Below are 16,459 nucleotides of genomic sequence, written 5' to 3'. Positions count from 1 at the left end.
CCAGTTGGGGAGAGTTACGGAAAAAAAGTCATTACCTTACATTTGGTAGTGTTAAGATTTAGTAGATTAAACTGACACCAGGATTGAAAGTTTTTAAGATCAGCTTGTAGCCGACTAAATGAATCTGTATCTTTATGAGTAAGACAAATCTTGACATCGTCAGCATACATAAGCACACGCGAATGAACAATGACTGATGGAAGATCGTTAATGAATAGTGTGAAGAGCAGAGGACCAAGATGACTACCTTGAGGTACACCAGAAGTCACAGGAATGGAAGCGGAAAAAGAAGACTTAAAAAGTACCTTCTGTTTTCTATTTGTTAAATATTCACGAACCCAAGAAAGGAAAAGGGGTGGAAACCCAATGTCGCTCAGCTTAGAAAGTAATAGGGTATGATTAACGGAATCAAAGGCTTTGCTAAAGTCAGTATATATTACATCAGTTTGTTTACCATTTTTAAACCCCTTGATAATTACTGATGTAAATTCTAAAAGGTTAGTGGTTGTAGATCTACGTTTCACAAACCCATGTTGGGATGGCGAAATAATAGAGCTGCAAAAATGTTGCAATTGAGAAGTTATAATTTTCTCAAAAGCTTTCGGAATAGCGGACAATTTTGAGATACCCCTATAGTTAGAGGCTTCGGACTTTTTGCCATTTTTATGCAGAGGAATGATATACGACTCCTTCCAAATAGATGGAAAAGAGGAAGGTTCGACAGACAATAGAAACAATTTTAAAATGGGTTTACATAATGCGTTTGCACAGAACCTGAGTACGCATCCAGGAAGACCATCTGGCCCCGGAGAATAAACAGGTTTAACTAATTTAAGTTCGCTAAGAATAGAACTTTCATCAATCACTGGATTGAAAATGCAATTAGCCTTTTTTAAATGATAAGGATACGGACTTGCTCGATATTCCGTTGAGGAATAAGTTGTTTTGAAAAAACTCGCAAACATATCGGCAATTGCCTGATCAGTGCTTGCTTTTTTATTTTGAAAAGACAAAAAAGATGGGTGCACAGAGGTCTTACGTTTAGAATTAACAAAGTTAAAAAATTGTTTAGGGTCAGAAGAAAACTGAAGCTTACACCGCTGAAGATAATTCTTATAGCATTGTGTATTAAGCATCATGAATTTTGAACGAGCGACTGTATACAGAGCATAATCTGATGAACGACGTGTTTTTTGAAACTTCTTATAATATCGTGTCTTCACATTTTTCAAATTGGATAACTCACGAGAGAACCAGGGAGGTTTGTTAAGCCGCTCCAGCCTACCAAGAGGCACACAAATATCAAAGAGTGAATTCAGAGTATCATAGAAAAAACGAACAGCTGAGTTCATATCTCTACAATTGTACAGATAAGACCAATCGGTAGTAGCAATGTTTTCATTAAGGCTGGCAAAGTCAGTCTTACGAAAGCACCTAGTTAGAGGTAACTCATTTAAACCAAGTAATGGTGAAAGCAAGGGCAAATCAATTTTTAAATTTAATGTAGGATGAAATTTGTCTTCTGGAAGAACAAATGGTTCGATCCTAGAAACCTCACAATAAGAAGAATCCAATACAAAAATAAGATCTAACGATTTTCTATTAGAATTTAAGACGGGATTGACTTGGGATAAAGATAAGCCTAGAAGGCCATCAATAAAGTCATGTGACAAAGAGGGCAGCAACGTGGTAGATTCATCTGTTAGTGACCATGCTAAAGCGGGTAAATTAAAATCACCTACAACTATGAGCAAGTCTTGACTGGAAACTAAAGAGGAGACAAAGTGAATTGCCTCTAAATGATTTAAATATACCACCATGTCTGACAATGGTGGAATATAGGAACAAGTAATGAAAGCATTAAAAGATTTAAAATTTACTTTAACACCGACAAACTCAATCTCCTGGGTACTAGAAAATTGAATCATTTCAGATGATAAAGCAGCATCAACAGCTATCAGAACGCCACCACCTATACGAGAAATCCGGTCACGTCTGAATATAGAAAAGTTTGTGGAAAAAACCGATGCATCAGCAATATCAGGTTTTAGCCACGTCTCTGTAAAAGCTAGAATGTTATGTTCAAAAGAAAGACTATCTACATAGAGATTAGAAAGTTTAGATTTCAGCCCTCTAACGTTCTGGTAACCCAGGTTAAGGGACGAAGCTAGTTTTTTGACACACCAGCAGATGCTGATGTGGCAGGAATGGTATTAGTTGTTGTTGTTGGCAAGCGAATCGGTTTCCGATTTTTCTTTTTCTTTAAATAACAGTTTATGGAAGTGGTAAAAAGAGTATGTCCTGAAAGCTCTGCAGGGGCTTCGGATATTGTACAAGCTGAACTTCACAAGGTTTTCAACGAGCAGGGCTATTCAGATTATGTGGTGGTTTACTTGCGTCTTATTACGTCAGGACAGCTACAAGAGGATGCAAATTTTTATCAAAATTTTATTGAAGGTAGTTTTACAATTGAAGAGTTCCGACATCAGGAAGTTGAGCCAATGTACAAAGAATCGGATCATATTCATATTATTGCTCTTTGCACGGCATTGAGTGCCGGAGTGCGTGTGGAATATTTGGATAGAGGAGAAGGTGGCACAGTAAAGACACACGATTTTCCCGAAGGAACTGATCCAAAAGTTTTTTTAATTTATAGGCCAGGCCACTATGATATATTATACCCTATATAATGTTTATTAAACGTGAAGCTTGATATACATACAAAAAACAAAAACTGTGAGCCGAAAATCTACTCCCATTATTATTGTATGTAAATGTGTATTATCTATGCTTTATTAAAATACAGGAATATTGTAAAATGCCCTAAACCTGCTTATTATAAATTTGAAGCGCTTGTATCCAACACAGACAAAGCTTCGTTTTTTCATCTTGCAGTTCCTCGGCAGTCAACTTCAATTTCGATTTGGCAAAATCGGTAAGCGGTAATCCTTCCACGATCTTACATTTCTTGTTGTTGATTTCTAGTGGAAAGAAAAGAATTAAATTTTTAGCTGAGTTGTAACTGCCATCGGAAAATACGCCCATAGACACAAGTTGCCCAGGTGCAGTCCTATTCCACCAGTCATGCATATGGTCACAAGCAGCTTTTGCAGCCGACATGGCCGATGACATTTTCCGAGCTGCAACTACAGATGCACCACGTTTTCCAACATTTTTAACAAATAAACCGCGTAGGTAATTCTCATCGTTGATTGCTCTAGCAACAGATTTTTGTTTCCCTTCTATGAAGAAGTTACCATGATCAGCATCTGGGTACTGAGTGGATGAATGATTACCCCATATTATAATGTTGCTCACATTCGATACAGATTGATCAAGTCGCCTCATGGCGGAAAAGTTTTCCCTTGGTATAGATGGGACATAGTTGTCACAGACAAATGCATTTGTGTTAGCTGGATTTCCAACGACGAGAAGTTTGACATCTATTTTTGCTACTTTATCCAATGCCTGTTCCTTCACTTTAAATATCTTGACGTTAGCTGAGAGCAAATCTTTTCATTCCATTCCTCCTTTGCGGGGCATAGCACCAACCAGAAAAGCAGCTGAGACATCTTTAAACCCCACATCGGGATCTGTTGTAAGTAACACTTCGCGCAAAAATGGTAATGCACAATCGTTTAAATTCATCACAACACCTTCCAAAACTCCAATCATAGGTGGTATATCCAATGAATGCAGGGTACGAGGTTAATCTTTGCCAAACTCTTCGCCTCTAGCAATCATGTACAGCAATGAGTAAGCTATTTCACCAGCAGCTTGATACCGTCTACAAAAAAAAAAATCAGCGCATGAGTTATCTCCCTGTCTTATTTGATAGTACAGTTGGCATGTTTCTTTTTATACCATACACCCATAGGGTGAAATGGTATATTAAAGTCCCCAAAATGTATGTAACAGGCAGAAGGAAGCTTCTCCGACCCTATAAAGTATATATATTCTTGATCAGGATCAACAGCCGAGTCGATCTAGCCATGTCCGTCTGTCCGTCCGTCCGTCCGTCTGTATGAACACGCAGATCTCGGAGACTATAAGAGCTAGAGCCACCAAATTTGGTATGTATACTCGTGTAGTATGCACATGTTCAGAGTTATTTGGAATTTCGGCCACGCCCCCTTACGCCCCCAGGAATCACATAAAACTGTTTTTCTTAAAAAGTATGACAGCTAGAGACATCAAATTTGGTTTATATGCTCGTTTAGTCAGCGCGCAGAAACTAATTGTTTAAACTTTTTGCCACGCCCCCTTCCGCCCCCGGAATTTACATAAAAGTGATTTCCTTAAAAACTTTGATAGCTACCGAAATCAAATTTAGTATGTAGACTAGCTTAATAGACGCGCAGATATTGGCTATTTAAACATTTTGCCACGCCCACTTCCGCCCCCCGCAAATTAAACAAAACTGATTTTATCAAAAACTAACAAAGCTAAAGTCACCAAATGTAGTATGTATACTGGCATAGTATGCGCGGAGAATTTAGATATTTTCACATTTTGCCACGCCCACTTTCGCCTCCATAATTTAGAAAAAAACGATTTCCTCCTTTAGTTTTTTTACTATCGCATTTAAATTTGGCAGACTAATTTATCCTTTCTATTTCTACCAAACTACCAAATTTGATTGAAATCGGACTAGAAACATGTAAAATATGCGTATGAACGTATTTTACTACGCGGTCCACAAGGCCAGAATTGGTCGGAGGTAATATTTATATTGTTGGCGTGAAAGATGAGTAGTATGCCCTTGATCTTTGTTCGGTTTCCTCCATCGATGTTGTTGCAGGTAGCCTTTCTATTATACTATGCAACAAATTGAAGGTTATTAATATCAAACCGAACCGGACCTTTTTTTTCTGAAAGTACATGTATATACATGAATATAATTCAATTGGAATGTAGTAAGAACGCAACCAGTACTGAAACGGTGCAGCAAATTATCGAAAGTCTTATATATGATTTCTGCCTTTATATTAGTAAAGGAACTTGTGATTCTTTTGGGCTTGGAATATCATGAGATATAGTTCTTCATTTGTCATCAAATGTGCCCCAAGATCAAAATTTTAAACTCTTCTTTGATATCTGGTACAGTTCCGTAAGTCTTATGATTGCTTTAAAAGAAAAAGGTATCCTCGCAGCGGGAACGATTCGCCCAAACCGCCTTAAGAATTGTGTGCTTAAGACTGAAAAGGAACTTGCGAAAGAAGGTCGAGGATCCTATAATTCGAAAGTAGAAACCTCGCTAAAATTAATTACTTGCCGCTGGTATGACAACAAAAGTGTCCAATTAATTTCAAATTATATTGGCGACCAACCTGTCACAGAATGCACCCGCTGGTGCCGGAAGGAGACAAAAAAATGTACAAGTGCCTCGTTCTGCTATTGTAGAATGCTACAATAAGCATATGGGCGGGGTTGATCTTTCAGATATGTTATTAGAACTTTATGAAATTAATCACCGCTCCAAAAAGTGGTATATGCGCATTGTATTTTGGTGTATAAATATAACGGTGGTAAATAGTTGGCTTCTGTATCGTAGAGATTTGAACTGCACCAAAGATAACACCCGTCACATGCCTTTAATACAATTTCAACTGGATATTGCAAATGAACTTCTTCGATCTAATATGCAAATTCAATCTCGAAAAAGGGGTCGTCCAGCAAAACTTGTGCTCAATATTGACTCGCGCGATTCATCTCCAGCACCATCTTCCGCCGCTTTATCAATTTTATCCACTCACACATCTAAAACATCATAACTTTATAGAAAAACCTTAGGACATAAGATATGACAAAATCGAACATTGGATTCAATGGGGTTCAAAAGGCAGGTGCAGACTGTGCAATACAGGATACCCACGTTCAAAGTGTTCCAAGTGTGACGTTCACCTTTGCTCAAATCCTAAAAAGAATTGTTTTGTGTCATACCACACATAAGTTTAAGTAATAAATATATAATATTATAGCAGAAGACCAAAGAGTCTCAGAAAAAATGTCTTGAGTTTAAACGTATTAAAATATTAAGAATTAAAAGACTGAAATAAATAAAATATTAATTCATCAATTACGTATACGTATTATTTTAAACATCTACTACTCAGGACCAATGTTGCCTATAGGCAACATTTCGGTGAGGACGAAGCAGGATACGTAGGACTAAAATATGGATTTTGGTCAATATTTGTGGCCATATTAATCGTAATATGCAATGAAATATTTTTTTAGTCTTCCCATTGTAATTCAGTCCTGAAAGGGTTAAATATAATGCGTCGGGAAAAATAGTGCTCTGTGGAAAAGCGAAAAGCGTATCGTAAAGTTGAAAAATTGGTTGGTTGTTCCAACTAAAGTATTCGAAATGGGATCAATTTCAAACAGAAGCCTAAAACTCATCGACGAAAGCCAAAATTAAAGCAGAAGTCGGTCGCTTAATTAGAAAGAGCAAAACTAATCTTTTTAAGGCTCCAACCGGTGAGAAAAAGGACTTCAACTTCTTGACTTCGAAAAAACCATTTAAGGTAAGTAAGGTTCCTTTTTTGTTTGAAAGTTTGTCAAATATCTACAGATATAAGTGGAGAAACCTGCCATGGTCTGGTGAAAGTAAAGTTTTCATGTATGATGGAAAAGGCTCTATAGCATATGTATGCCCTGAGTCCACAGAACTTGGTTTTAACTCCAAATATAGCCTGAAGATTGTTAAACATGTCAAAATCAATGTGTATTAATGATCGGTCCAATATAGTAAGTCAAGTCGAATATGGATTAGCATGTTTATATGAATATCTTGGAGACAGTGTAACAGGACAAGAAGAATACTGGACATACGTTGTCAAGACCCGGTTGACTCAATCCCAGCGGTTATTACCGATAAAGGTAACCAACCAAGTATCGAGATTATAAATAAATTATATTTTTAATAGCTAATCATTATTTAAGAAGTGGTGCTATTTTTAGGGTTGGGTATTTTTTTAATATTTCAAGAATTTTTTTGATAAACTTTGAAAACGTTGGATAATATAATAAATAATAAATGAATTATATATGGGCATTTCCGTCGTGTCACTTCGGACATTCTAATTTAATTTTCTATTGTAATTTTGTAAAATATGACGATATTCCCACGGAAAAAACGGAAGAGATATTTTTAAAGTAAACTAAATTTTTAAGGTTCATTATTGAATGGTACTTGGAAAATATTTTTGTTTCATATTCAAAACATTCATATTGTTATCTTTAAAAAAATAGATTATATTAGGAATTTTTTGAACACATTACCTTAGCAAGTGGTGCTATTTTTAAGTTCACAGCTATGTTACATACATACGTACAGTAAAATTTATAGTCTCTGACAGCCTAAGAGCATAAAATTCATTCAAAATCCGTTTCCGCAGGGGCACGAAAATACTAAAACGTTGGCTGCTCGTCAACGCTAGCTTTCACTGTATATATACGCCTATTTGTGTCTACATATTTAAATTAATCAAAAAACTTTGTTTGAGCGGGGCTTCAGGTCACTCTTACTGATTTATTTGTAAGATTTTACATTCTAGGCAGCACAAAAGGTGAGCAGGTTGTCTGTATAGCTATTTCAAGAACCACCAAGTTCTATCATCAGCAGACTTCGCTAAAGAATCCACAATTGTAATGGCCATACCATATCTTCAACGCTAAAAGTAGTTGAGAATTCAAACTACATGAAGCGAAAAAAGAACGGCAAAGCTTGCAACTGCAGATTCCACCTTTTTTTGTGTGCATACCCATGGGCGCCAGCTGAATTAGTGTAAAGGGCTTCGCCTTACCCAACTAATCGTCGCGCCCAAATATTTTGTAATAGTATATTGTACTATATGCAAAAAAGAGGGTTTTTTACAGCAAGTGTAAAACGGCGAGCCTTCCGTTTTTGGTATTTGTCTAGATTTCGACCTTATTGATGTTAATCAAAAAACTTTGTTTGAGCGGGGCTTCAGGTCATTCTTACTGATTTATTTGTAAGATTTTAAATTCTAGGCAGCACAAAAGGTGAGCAGGTTGTCTGTATAGCTATTTCAAGAACCACCAAGTTCTATCATCAGCAGACTTCGCTAAAGAATCCACAATTGTAATGGCCATACCATATCTTCAACGCTAAAAGTAGTTGAGAATTCAAACTTCATGAAGCGAAAAAAGAACGGCAAAGCTTGCAACTGCAGATTCCACCTTTTTTTGTGTGCATACTTCGCTAAAGAATCCACAATTGTAATGGCCAAAGATAAGTTAATTGAGCTTGGGTTTCCCAGTTTCACACTTGAAGATTTTCATAAGACTGTAAGTAAAAATGTTGATAACTTGTCAAATGCTCAAGAAATCTAATACATTGTATTTAAATAACAGTTTATGGAAGTGGTAAAAAGAGTATGTCCTGAAAGCTCTGCAGGGGCTTCGGATATTGTACAAGCTGAACATCACAAGGTTTTCAACGAGCAGGGCTATTCAGATTATGTGGTGTTTTTTTTGCGTCTTATTACGTCAGGATAGCTACAAGAGGATGCAAATTTTTATCAAAATTTTATTGAAGGTAGTTTTACAATTGAAGAGTTCCAACATCAGGAAGTTGAGCCAATGTACAAAGAATCGGATCATATTCATATTATTGCTCTTTGCACGGCATTGAGTGCCGGAGTGCCTGTGGAATATTTGGAGAGAGGAGAAGGTGGCACAGTAAAGACACACGATTTTCCCGAAGGAACTGATCCAAAAGTTTTTTTAATTTATAGGCCAGGCCACTATGATATATAATGTTTATTAAACTTGAAGCTTGATATACATACAAAAAACAAAAACTGTGGGCCGAAAATCTACTCCCATTATTATTTAAATTTTGTTTTGTATGTAAATGTGTATTATGTATGCATTATTAAATTACAGCAATATTGTAAATTGCCCTAAACCTTCTTATTATAAATTTGAAGCGCTTGTATCCAACACAGACAAAGTTTCTTTTCTTCTTGCAGTTCCTCGGCAGTCAACTTCAATTTTGATTTGGCAAAATCGGTAAGGGGTAATCCTTCCACGATCTTACATTTCTTGTTGTTGACTTCTAGTGGAAAGAAAAGAATTAAATTTTTAGCCGAGTTGCAACTGCCATCGGAAAATACGCCCATAGACACAAGTTGCCCAGGTGCAGTCCCATTCCACCAGTCATGCATATGGTCACAAGCAGCTTTTGCAGCCGGCATGGTCGATGACAATTTCCGAGCTGCAACTACAGATGCACCTCGTTTTTCAACATTTTTAACAAATGAACCGCGTAGGTAATTCTCATCGTTGATTGCTCTAGAAACAGATTTTTGTGTCCCTTTTATAAAGAAGTTACCATGATCAGCACTGGGTACTAAGTGGATGAATGATTACCCCATATTATAATGTTGCTCACATTCGAGACAGATTGATCAAGTCGCGTCATGGCGGAAATGTTTTCCCTTGGTATAGATGGGACATAGTTGGCACAGACAAATGCATTTGTGTTAGCTGAATTTCCAACGACGAGAACTTTGACATCTATTTTTGCTACTTTATCCAATGCCTGTTCCTTCACTTTAAATATCTTGACGTTAGCTGAGAGCAAATCTTTTCATTCCATTCCTTCTTTGCGGGGCATAGCACCAACCAAAAAAGCAGCTGAGACATCTTTAAACCCCACATCGGGATCTGTTGTAGGTAACACTTTGCGCAAAAAAATGCAGGACACGAGGTTAATCTTTGCCAAACTCATCGCCTCTAGCAATCATGTACAGCAATGAGTAAGCTATTTCACCAGCAGCTTGATACCGCCTACAAAAAAAAAAAAAAAAAACAGCGCATGAGATATCTCCCTGTCTTCTTTGATAGTACAGTTGGTATGTTTCTTTTTTGAATAAGTTTTAAATAAAGTACGTCTTCTCTCTGATGGTGCCAAATTCTAAGTGTCGTTTTATTCAATTCTCAAAACATATGAAACCTTTTATCTCGATTTTATCTTCTATGGTGGTCGCGGCGTCGATGTATTTATCTGCAGGTACGATCAGATATGCAGTCGTAGGTAATATTTATATTGTTGCCGTGAAAGATGAGTAGTATGCTCTTTATTGATACGAAGATCTGTGTTCGGTTTCCTCCATCGATGGTGTTGCAGGTAGCCTTTTTATTATACTATGCAACAAATTGATATATTAATATCAAACCGAACCGGACCTTTTTTTTCTGAAAGTACATGTATATACATAAATATAATTCAATTGGAATGTAGTAAGAACGCAACCAGTACTGAAACGGTGCAGCAAATTATCGAAAGTCTTATATATGATTTCTGCCTTTATATTAGTAAAGGAACTTGTGATTCTTTTGGGCTTGGAATATAATGAGATATAGTTCTTCATTTGTCATCAAATGTGCCCCAAGATCAAAATTTTAAACTCTTCTTTGATAACTGGTACACTTCCGTAAGTCTTCTGATTGCTTTAAAAGAAAAAGGTATCCTCGCAGCCGGAACGATTCGCCCAAACCGCCTTAAGAATTGTATGCATAAGACTGAAAAGGAACTTGCGAAAGAAGGTCGAGGATCCTATAATTCGAAAGTAGAAACCTCGCTAAAATTAATTACTTGCCGCTGGTATGACAACAAAAGTGTCCAATTAATTTCAAATTATATTGGCGACCAACCTGTCACAGAATGCACCCGCTGGTGCCGGAAGGAGACAAAAAAATGTACAAGTGCCTCGTCCTGCTATTGTAGAATGCTACAATAATACAATATTTTGTCCTGCTATTGTAGAATGCTACAATAAGCATATGGGCGGGGTTGATCGTTCAGATATGTTATTAGAACTTTATGAAATTAATCACCGCTCCAAAAAGTGGTATATGCGCATTGTATTTCGGTGTATAAATATGGCGGTGGTAAATAGTTGGCATCTGTATCGTAGAGATTTGAACTGCACCAAAGATAACACCCGTCACATGCCTTTAATACAATTTCAACTGGATATTGCAAATGAACTTCTTCGATCTAATATGCAAATTCAATCTCGAAAAAGGGGTCGTCCAGCAAAACTTGTGCTCAATATTGACTCGCGCGATTCATCTCCAGCACCATCTTCCGCCGCTTTATCAATTTTATCCACTCCAACTTCTAAACATCATGACTTTATAGAAAAACCTAAGGACATAAGATATGACAAAATCGAACATTGGATTCAATGGGGTTCAAAAGGCAGGTGCAGACTGTGCAATACAGGATACCCACGTTCAAAGTGTTCCAAGTGTGACGTTCACATTTGCTCAAATCCTAAAAAGAATTGTTTTGTGTCATACCACACATAAGTTTAAGTAATAAATATATAATATTATAGCAGAAGACCAAAGAGTCTCAGAAAAAATGTCTTGAGTTTAAACGTATTAAAATATTAAGAATTAAAAGACTGAAATAAATAAAATATTAATTCATCAATTACGTATACGTATTATTTTAAACATCTACTACTCAGGACCAATGTTGCCTATAGGCAACATTTCGGTGAGGACGAAGCAGGATACGTAGGACTAAAATATGGATTTTGGTCAATATTTGTGGCCATATTAATCGTAATATGCAATGAAATATTTTTTTAGTCTTCCCATTGTAATTCAGTCCTGAAAGGGTTAAATATAATGCGTCGGGAAAAAACAGTGCTCTGTGGAAAAGCGAAAAGCGTATCGTAAAGTTGAAAAATTGGTTGGTTCTTCCAACTAAAGTATTCGAAATTCGATCAATTTCAAACAGAAGCCTAAAACTCCTTGGCCGAAGCCAAAATTAAAGCAGAAGTCGGTCGCTTAATTCGAAAGAGCAAAACTAATCTTTTTAAGGCTGCAACCGGTGAGAAAAAGGACTTCAACTTCTTGACTTCGAAAAAACAATTTAAGGTAAGTAAGGTTCCTTTTTTGTTTGAAAGTTTGTCAAATATCTACAGATATAAGTGGAGAAACCTGCCATGGTCTGGTGAAAGTAAAGTTTTCATGTATGATGGAAAAGGCTCTATAGCATATGTATGCCCTGAGTCCACAGAACTTGGTTTTAACTCCAAATATAGCCTGAAGATTGTTAAACATGTCAAAGTCAATGTGTAATAATGGTCGGTCCAATATAGTAAGTCAAGTCGAATATGGATTAGCATGTTTATATAAATATCTTGGAGACAGTGTAACAGGACAAGAAGAATACTGGACATACATTGTCAAGACCCGGTTGTCTCAATCCCAGCGGTTATTACCGATAAAGCTAATACAACCAAGTATCGAGATTATAATTCAATTATATTTTTAATTGCTAATCATTATTTAAGAAGTGGTGCTATTTTTAGTTTTGCGTATTTTTTTAATATTTCAAGAATTTTCTTGATAAACTTTGAAAACGTTGGATAATATAATAAATAATAAATGAATTATATATGGGCATTTCCGTCGTGTCACTTCGGACATTCTAATTTAATTTTCTAATGTAATTTTGTAAAATATGACGATATTCCCACGGAAAAAACGGAAGAGATATTTTTAAAGTAAACTAAATTTTTAAGGTTCATTATTGAATGGTACTTGGAAAATATTTTTGTTTCATATTCAAAACATTCATATTGTTATCTTTAAAAAAAATAGATTATATTAGGAATTTTTTGAACACATTACCTTAGCAAGTGGTGCTATTTTTAAGTTCGCCGCTATGTTACATACATACGTACAGTAAAATTTATAGTCTCTGACAGCCTAAGAGCATAAAACTCATTCAAAATCCGTTTCCGCAGGGGCACGAAAATACTAAAACGTTGGCTGCCCGTCAACGCTAGCTTTCACTGTATATATACGCCTATTTGTGTCTACATATTTAAATTAATCAAAAAACTTTGTTTGAGCGGGGCTTCAGGTCACTCTTACTGATTTATTTGTAAGATTTTACATTCTAGGCAGCACAAAAGGTGAGCAGGTTGTCTGTATAGCTATTTCAAGAACCACCAAGTTCTATCATCAGCAGACTTCGCTAAAGAATCCACAATTGTAATGGCCATACCATATCTTCAACGCTAAAAGTAGTTGAGAATTCAAACTACATGAAGCGAAAAAAGAACGGCAAAGCTTGCAACTGCAGATTCCACCTTTTTTTGTGTGCATACCCATGGGCGCCAGCTGAATTAGTGTAAAGGGCTTCGCCTTACCCAACTAATCGTCGCGCCCAAATATTTTGTAATAGTATATTGTACTATATGCAAAAAAGAGGGTTTTTTACAGCAAGTGTAAAACGGCGAGCCTTCCGTTTTTGGTATTTGTCTAGATTTCGATCTTATTGATGTTAATCAAAAAACTTTGTTTGAGCGGGGCTTCAGGTCATTCTTACTGATTTATTTGTAAGATTTTAAATTCTAGGCAGCACAAAAGGTGAGCAGGTTGTCTGTATAGCTATTTCAAGAACCACCAAGTTCTATCATCAGCAGACTTCGCTAAAGAATCCACAATTGTAATGGCCATACCATATCTTCAACGCTAAAAGTAGTTGAGAATTCAAACTTCATGAAGCGAAAAAAGAACGGCAAAGCTTGCAACTGCAGATTCCACCTTTTTTTTGTGTGCATACTTCGCTAAAGAATCCACAATTGTAATGGCCAAAGATAAGTTAATTGAGCTTGGGTTTCCCAGTTTCACACTTGAAGATTTTCATAAGACTGTAAGTAAAAATGTTGATAACTTGTCAAATGCTCAAGAAATCTAGTACATTGTATTTAAATAACAGTTTATGGAAGGGGTAAAAAGAGTATGTCCTGAAAGCTCTGCAGGGGCTTCGGATATTGTACAAGCTGAACATCACAAGGTTTTCAACGAGCAGGGCTATTCAGATTATGTGGTGTTTTTTTTGCGTCTTATTACGTCAGGACAGCTACAAGAGGATGCAAATTTTTATCAAAATTTTATTGAAGGTAGTTTTACAATTGAAGAGTTCCAACATCAGGAAGTTGAGCCAATGTACAAAGAATCGGATCATATTCATATTATTGCTCTTTGCACGGCATTGAGTGCCGGAGTGCCTGTGGAATATTTGGAGAGAGGAGAAGGTGGCACAGTAAAGACACACGATTTTCCCGAAGGAACTGATCCAAAAGTTTTTTTAATTTATAGGCCAGGCCACTATGATATATTATGTTTATTAAACTTGAAGCTTGATATACATACAAAAAACAAAAACTGTGAGCCGAAAATCTACTCCCATTATTATTTAAATTTTGTTTTGTATGTAAATGTGTATTATGTATGCATTATTAAATTACAGCAATATTGTAAAATGCCCTAAACCTGCATATTATAAATTTGAAGCGCTTGGTATATGCGCATTGTATTTCGGTGTATAAATATGGCGGTGGTAAATAGTTGGCATCTGTATCGTAGAGATTTGAACTGCACCAAAGATAACACCCGTCACATGCCTTTAATACAATTTCAACTGGATATTGCAAATGAACTTCTTCGATCTAATATGCAAATTCAATCTCGAAAAAGGGGTCGTCCAGCAAAACTTGTGCTCAATATTGACTCGCGCGATTCATCTCCAGCACCATCTTCCGCCGCTTTATCAATTTTATCCACTCCAACTTCTAAACATCATGACTTTATAGAAAAACCTAAGGACATAAGATATGACAAAATCGAACATTGGATTCAATGGGGTTCAAAAGGCAGATGCAGACTGTGCAAAACAGGATACCCACGTTCAAAGTGTTCCAAGTGTGACGTTCACCTTTTTAGGATTTGAGCAAAGTGTGACGTTCACCTTTGCTCAAATCCTAAAAAGAATTGTTTTGTGTCATACCACACATAAGTTTAAGTAATATTTATATATTATATTATAGCAGAAGACCAAAGAGTCTCAGAAAAAATGTCTTGAGTTTAAACGTATTAAAATATTAAGAATTAAAAGACTGAAATAAATAAAATATTAATTCATCAATTACGTATACGTATTATTTTAAACATCTACTACCCAGGACCAATGTTGCCTATAGGCAACATTTCGGTGAGGACGAAGCAGGATACGTAGGACTAAAATATGGATTTTGGTCAATATTTGTGGCCATATTAATCGTAATATGCAATGAAATATTTTTTTAGTCTTCCCATTGTAATTCAGTCCTGAAAGGGTTAAATATAATGCGTCGGGAAAAACAGTGCTCTGTGGAAAATCAAAAAGCGTATCGTAAAGTTGAAAAATTGGTTGGTTGTTCCAACTAAAGTATTCGAAATTTGATCAATTTCAAACAGAAGCCTAAAACTCATCGACGAAAGCCAAAATTAAAGCAGAAGTCGGTCGCTTAATTCGAAGGAGCAAAACTAATCTTTTTAAGGCTCCAACCGGTGAGAAAAAGGACTTCAACTTCTTGACTTCGAAAAAACAATTTAAGGTAAGTAAGGTTCCTTTTTTGTTTGAAAGTTTGTCAAATATCTACAGATATAAGTGGAGAAACCTGCCATGGTCTGGTGAAAGTAAAGTTTTCATGTATGATGGAAAAGGCTCTATAGCATATGTATGCCCTGAGTCCACAGAACTTGGTTTTAACTCCAAATATAGCCTGAAGATTGTTAAACATGTCAAAATCAATGTGTAATAATGGTCGGTCCAATATAGTAAGTCAAGTCGAATATGGATTAGCATGTTTATATAAATATCTTGAAGACAGTGTAACAGGACAAGAAGAATACTGGACATACGTTGTCAAGACCCAGTTGACTCAATCCCAGCGGTTATTACCGATAAAGCTAATACAACCAAGTATCGAGATTATAAATAAATTATATTTTTAATAGGTAATCATTATTTAAGAATTGGTGCTATTTTTAGGGTTGGGTATTTTTTTAATATTTCAAGAATTTTCTTGATAAACTTTGAAAACGTTGGATAATATAATAAATAATAAATGAATTATATATGGGCATTTCCGTCGTGTCACTTCGGACATTCTAATTTAATTTTCTATTGTAATTTTGTAAAATATGACGATATTCCCACGGAAAAAACGGAAGAGATATTTTTAAATTAAACTAAATTTTTAAGGTTCATTATTGAATGGTACTTGGAAAATATTTTTGTTTCATATTCAAAACATTCATATTGTTATCTTTAAAAAATAGATTATATTAGAAATTTTTTGAACACATTACCTTAGCAAGTGGTGCTATTTTTAAGTTCGCAGCTATGTTACATACATACGTACAGTAAAATTTATAGTCTCTGACAGCCTAAGAGCATAAAATTCATTCAAAATCCGTTTCCGCAGGGGCACGAAAATACTAAAACGTTGGCTGCCCGTCAACGCTAGCTTTCACTGTATATATACGCCTATATGTGTCTACATATTTAAATTAATAAATTTCAAACTTTTATGCTTTTTAGATTAGTGATTCGACGCCCTTAGTAAGC

At 35.9% G+C, this 16,459-nt stretch overlaps 1 protein-coding gene and 3 pseudogenes across 1 annotated transcript; 2 read left to right on the top strand and 2 right to left on the bottom strand.

The window, feature by feature from the left end:
* Positions 1-2,836: 2,836 nt before the first annotated feature.
* Positions 2,837-3,690, bottom strand: LOC137574947 (malate dehydrogenase, cytoplasmic pseudogene; annotated as a pseudogene).
* A 4,560-nt stretch (positions 3,691-8,250) lies between these two features.
* LOC137575019 (ubiquitin thioesterase otubain-like) lies at positions 8,251-8,787 on the top strand (annotated as a pseudogene).
* Positions 8,788-8,933: 146 nt separating this feature from the next.
* LOC137575018 (malate dehydrogenase, cytoplasmic pseudogene) lies at positions 8,934-10,898 on the bottom strand (annotated as a pseudogene).
* A 2,753-nt stretch (positions 10,899-13,651) lies between these two features.
* LOC137575016 (ubiquitin thioesterase otubain-like) lies at positions 13,652-14,328 on the top strand. The gene is made up of 3 exons (XM_068287424.1): positions 13,652-13,717; positions 13,784-14,189; positions 14,318-14,328. Exons 1-3 carry the CDS (start codon positions 13,652-13,654, stop codon positions 14,326-14,328), a joined length of 483 nt encoding a protein of 160 aa, XP_068143525.1.
* Positions 14,329-16,459: the final 2,131 nt, after the last annotated feature.

This window comes from Drosophila tropicalis, unplaced genomic scaffold, assembly GCF_018151085.1.
Source record: "Drosophila tropicalis isolate 14030-0801.00 unplaced genomic scaffold, ASM1815108v1 contig_527, whole genome shotgun sequence".
NCBI classification, from domain to species: Eukaryota; Metazoa; Arthropoda; class Insecta; order Diptera; family Drosophilidae; genus Drosophila; species Drosophila tropicalis.
The sequence above is the reverse complement of the archived record's forward strand: the minus strand, read 5'-3'. Positions and strand labels throughout refer to the sequence as shown.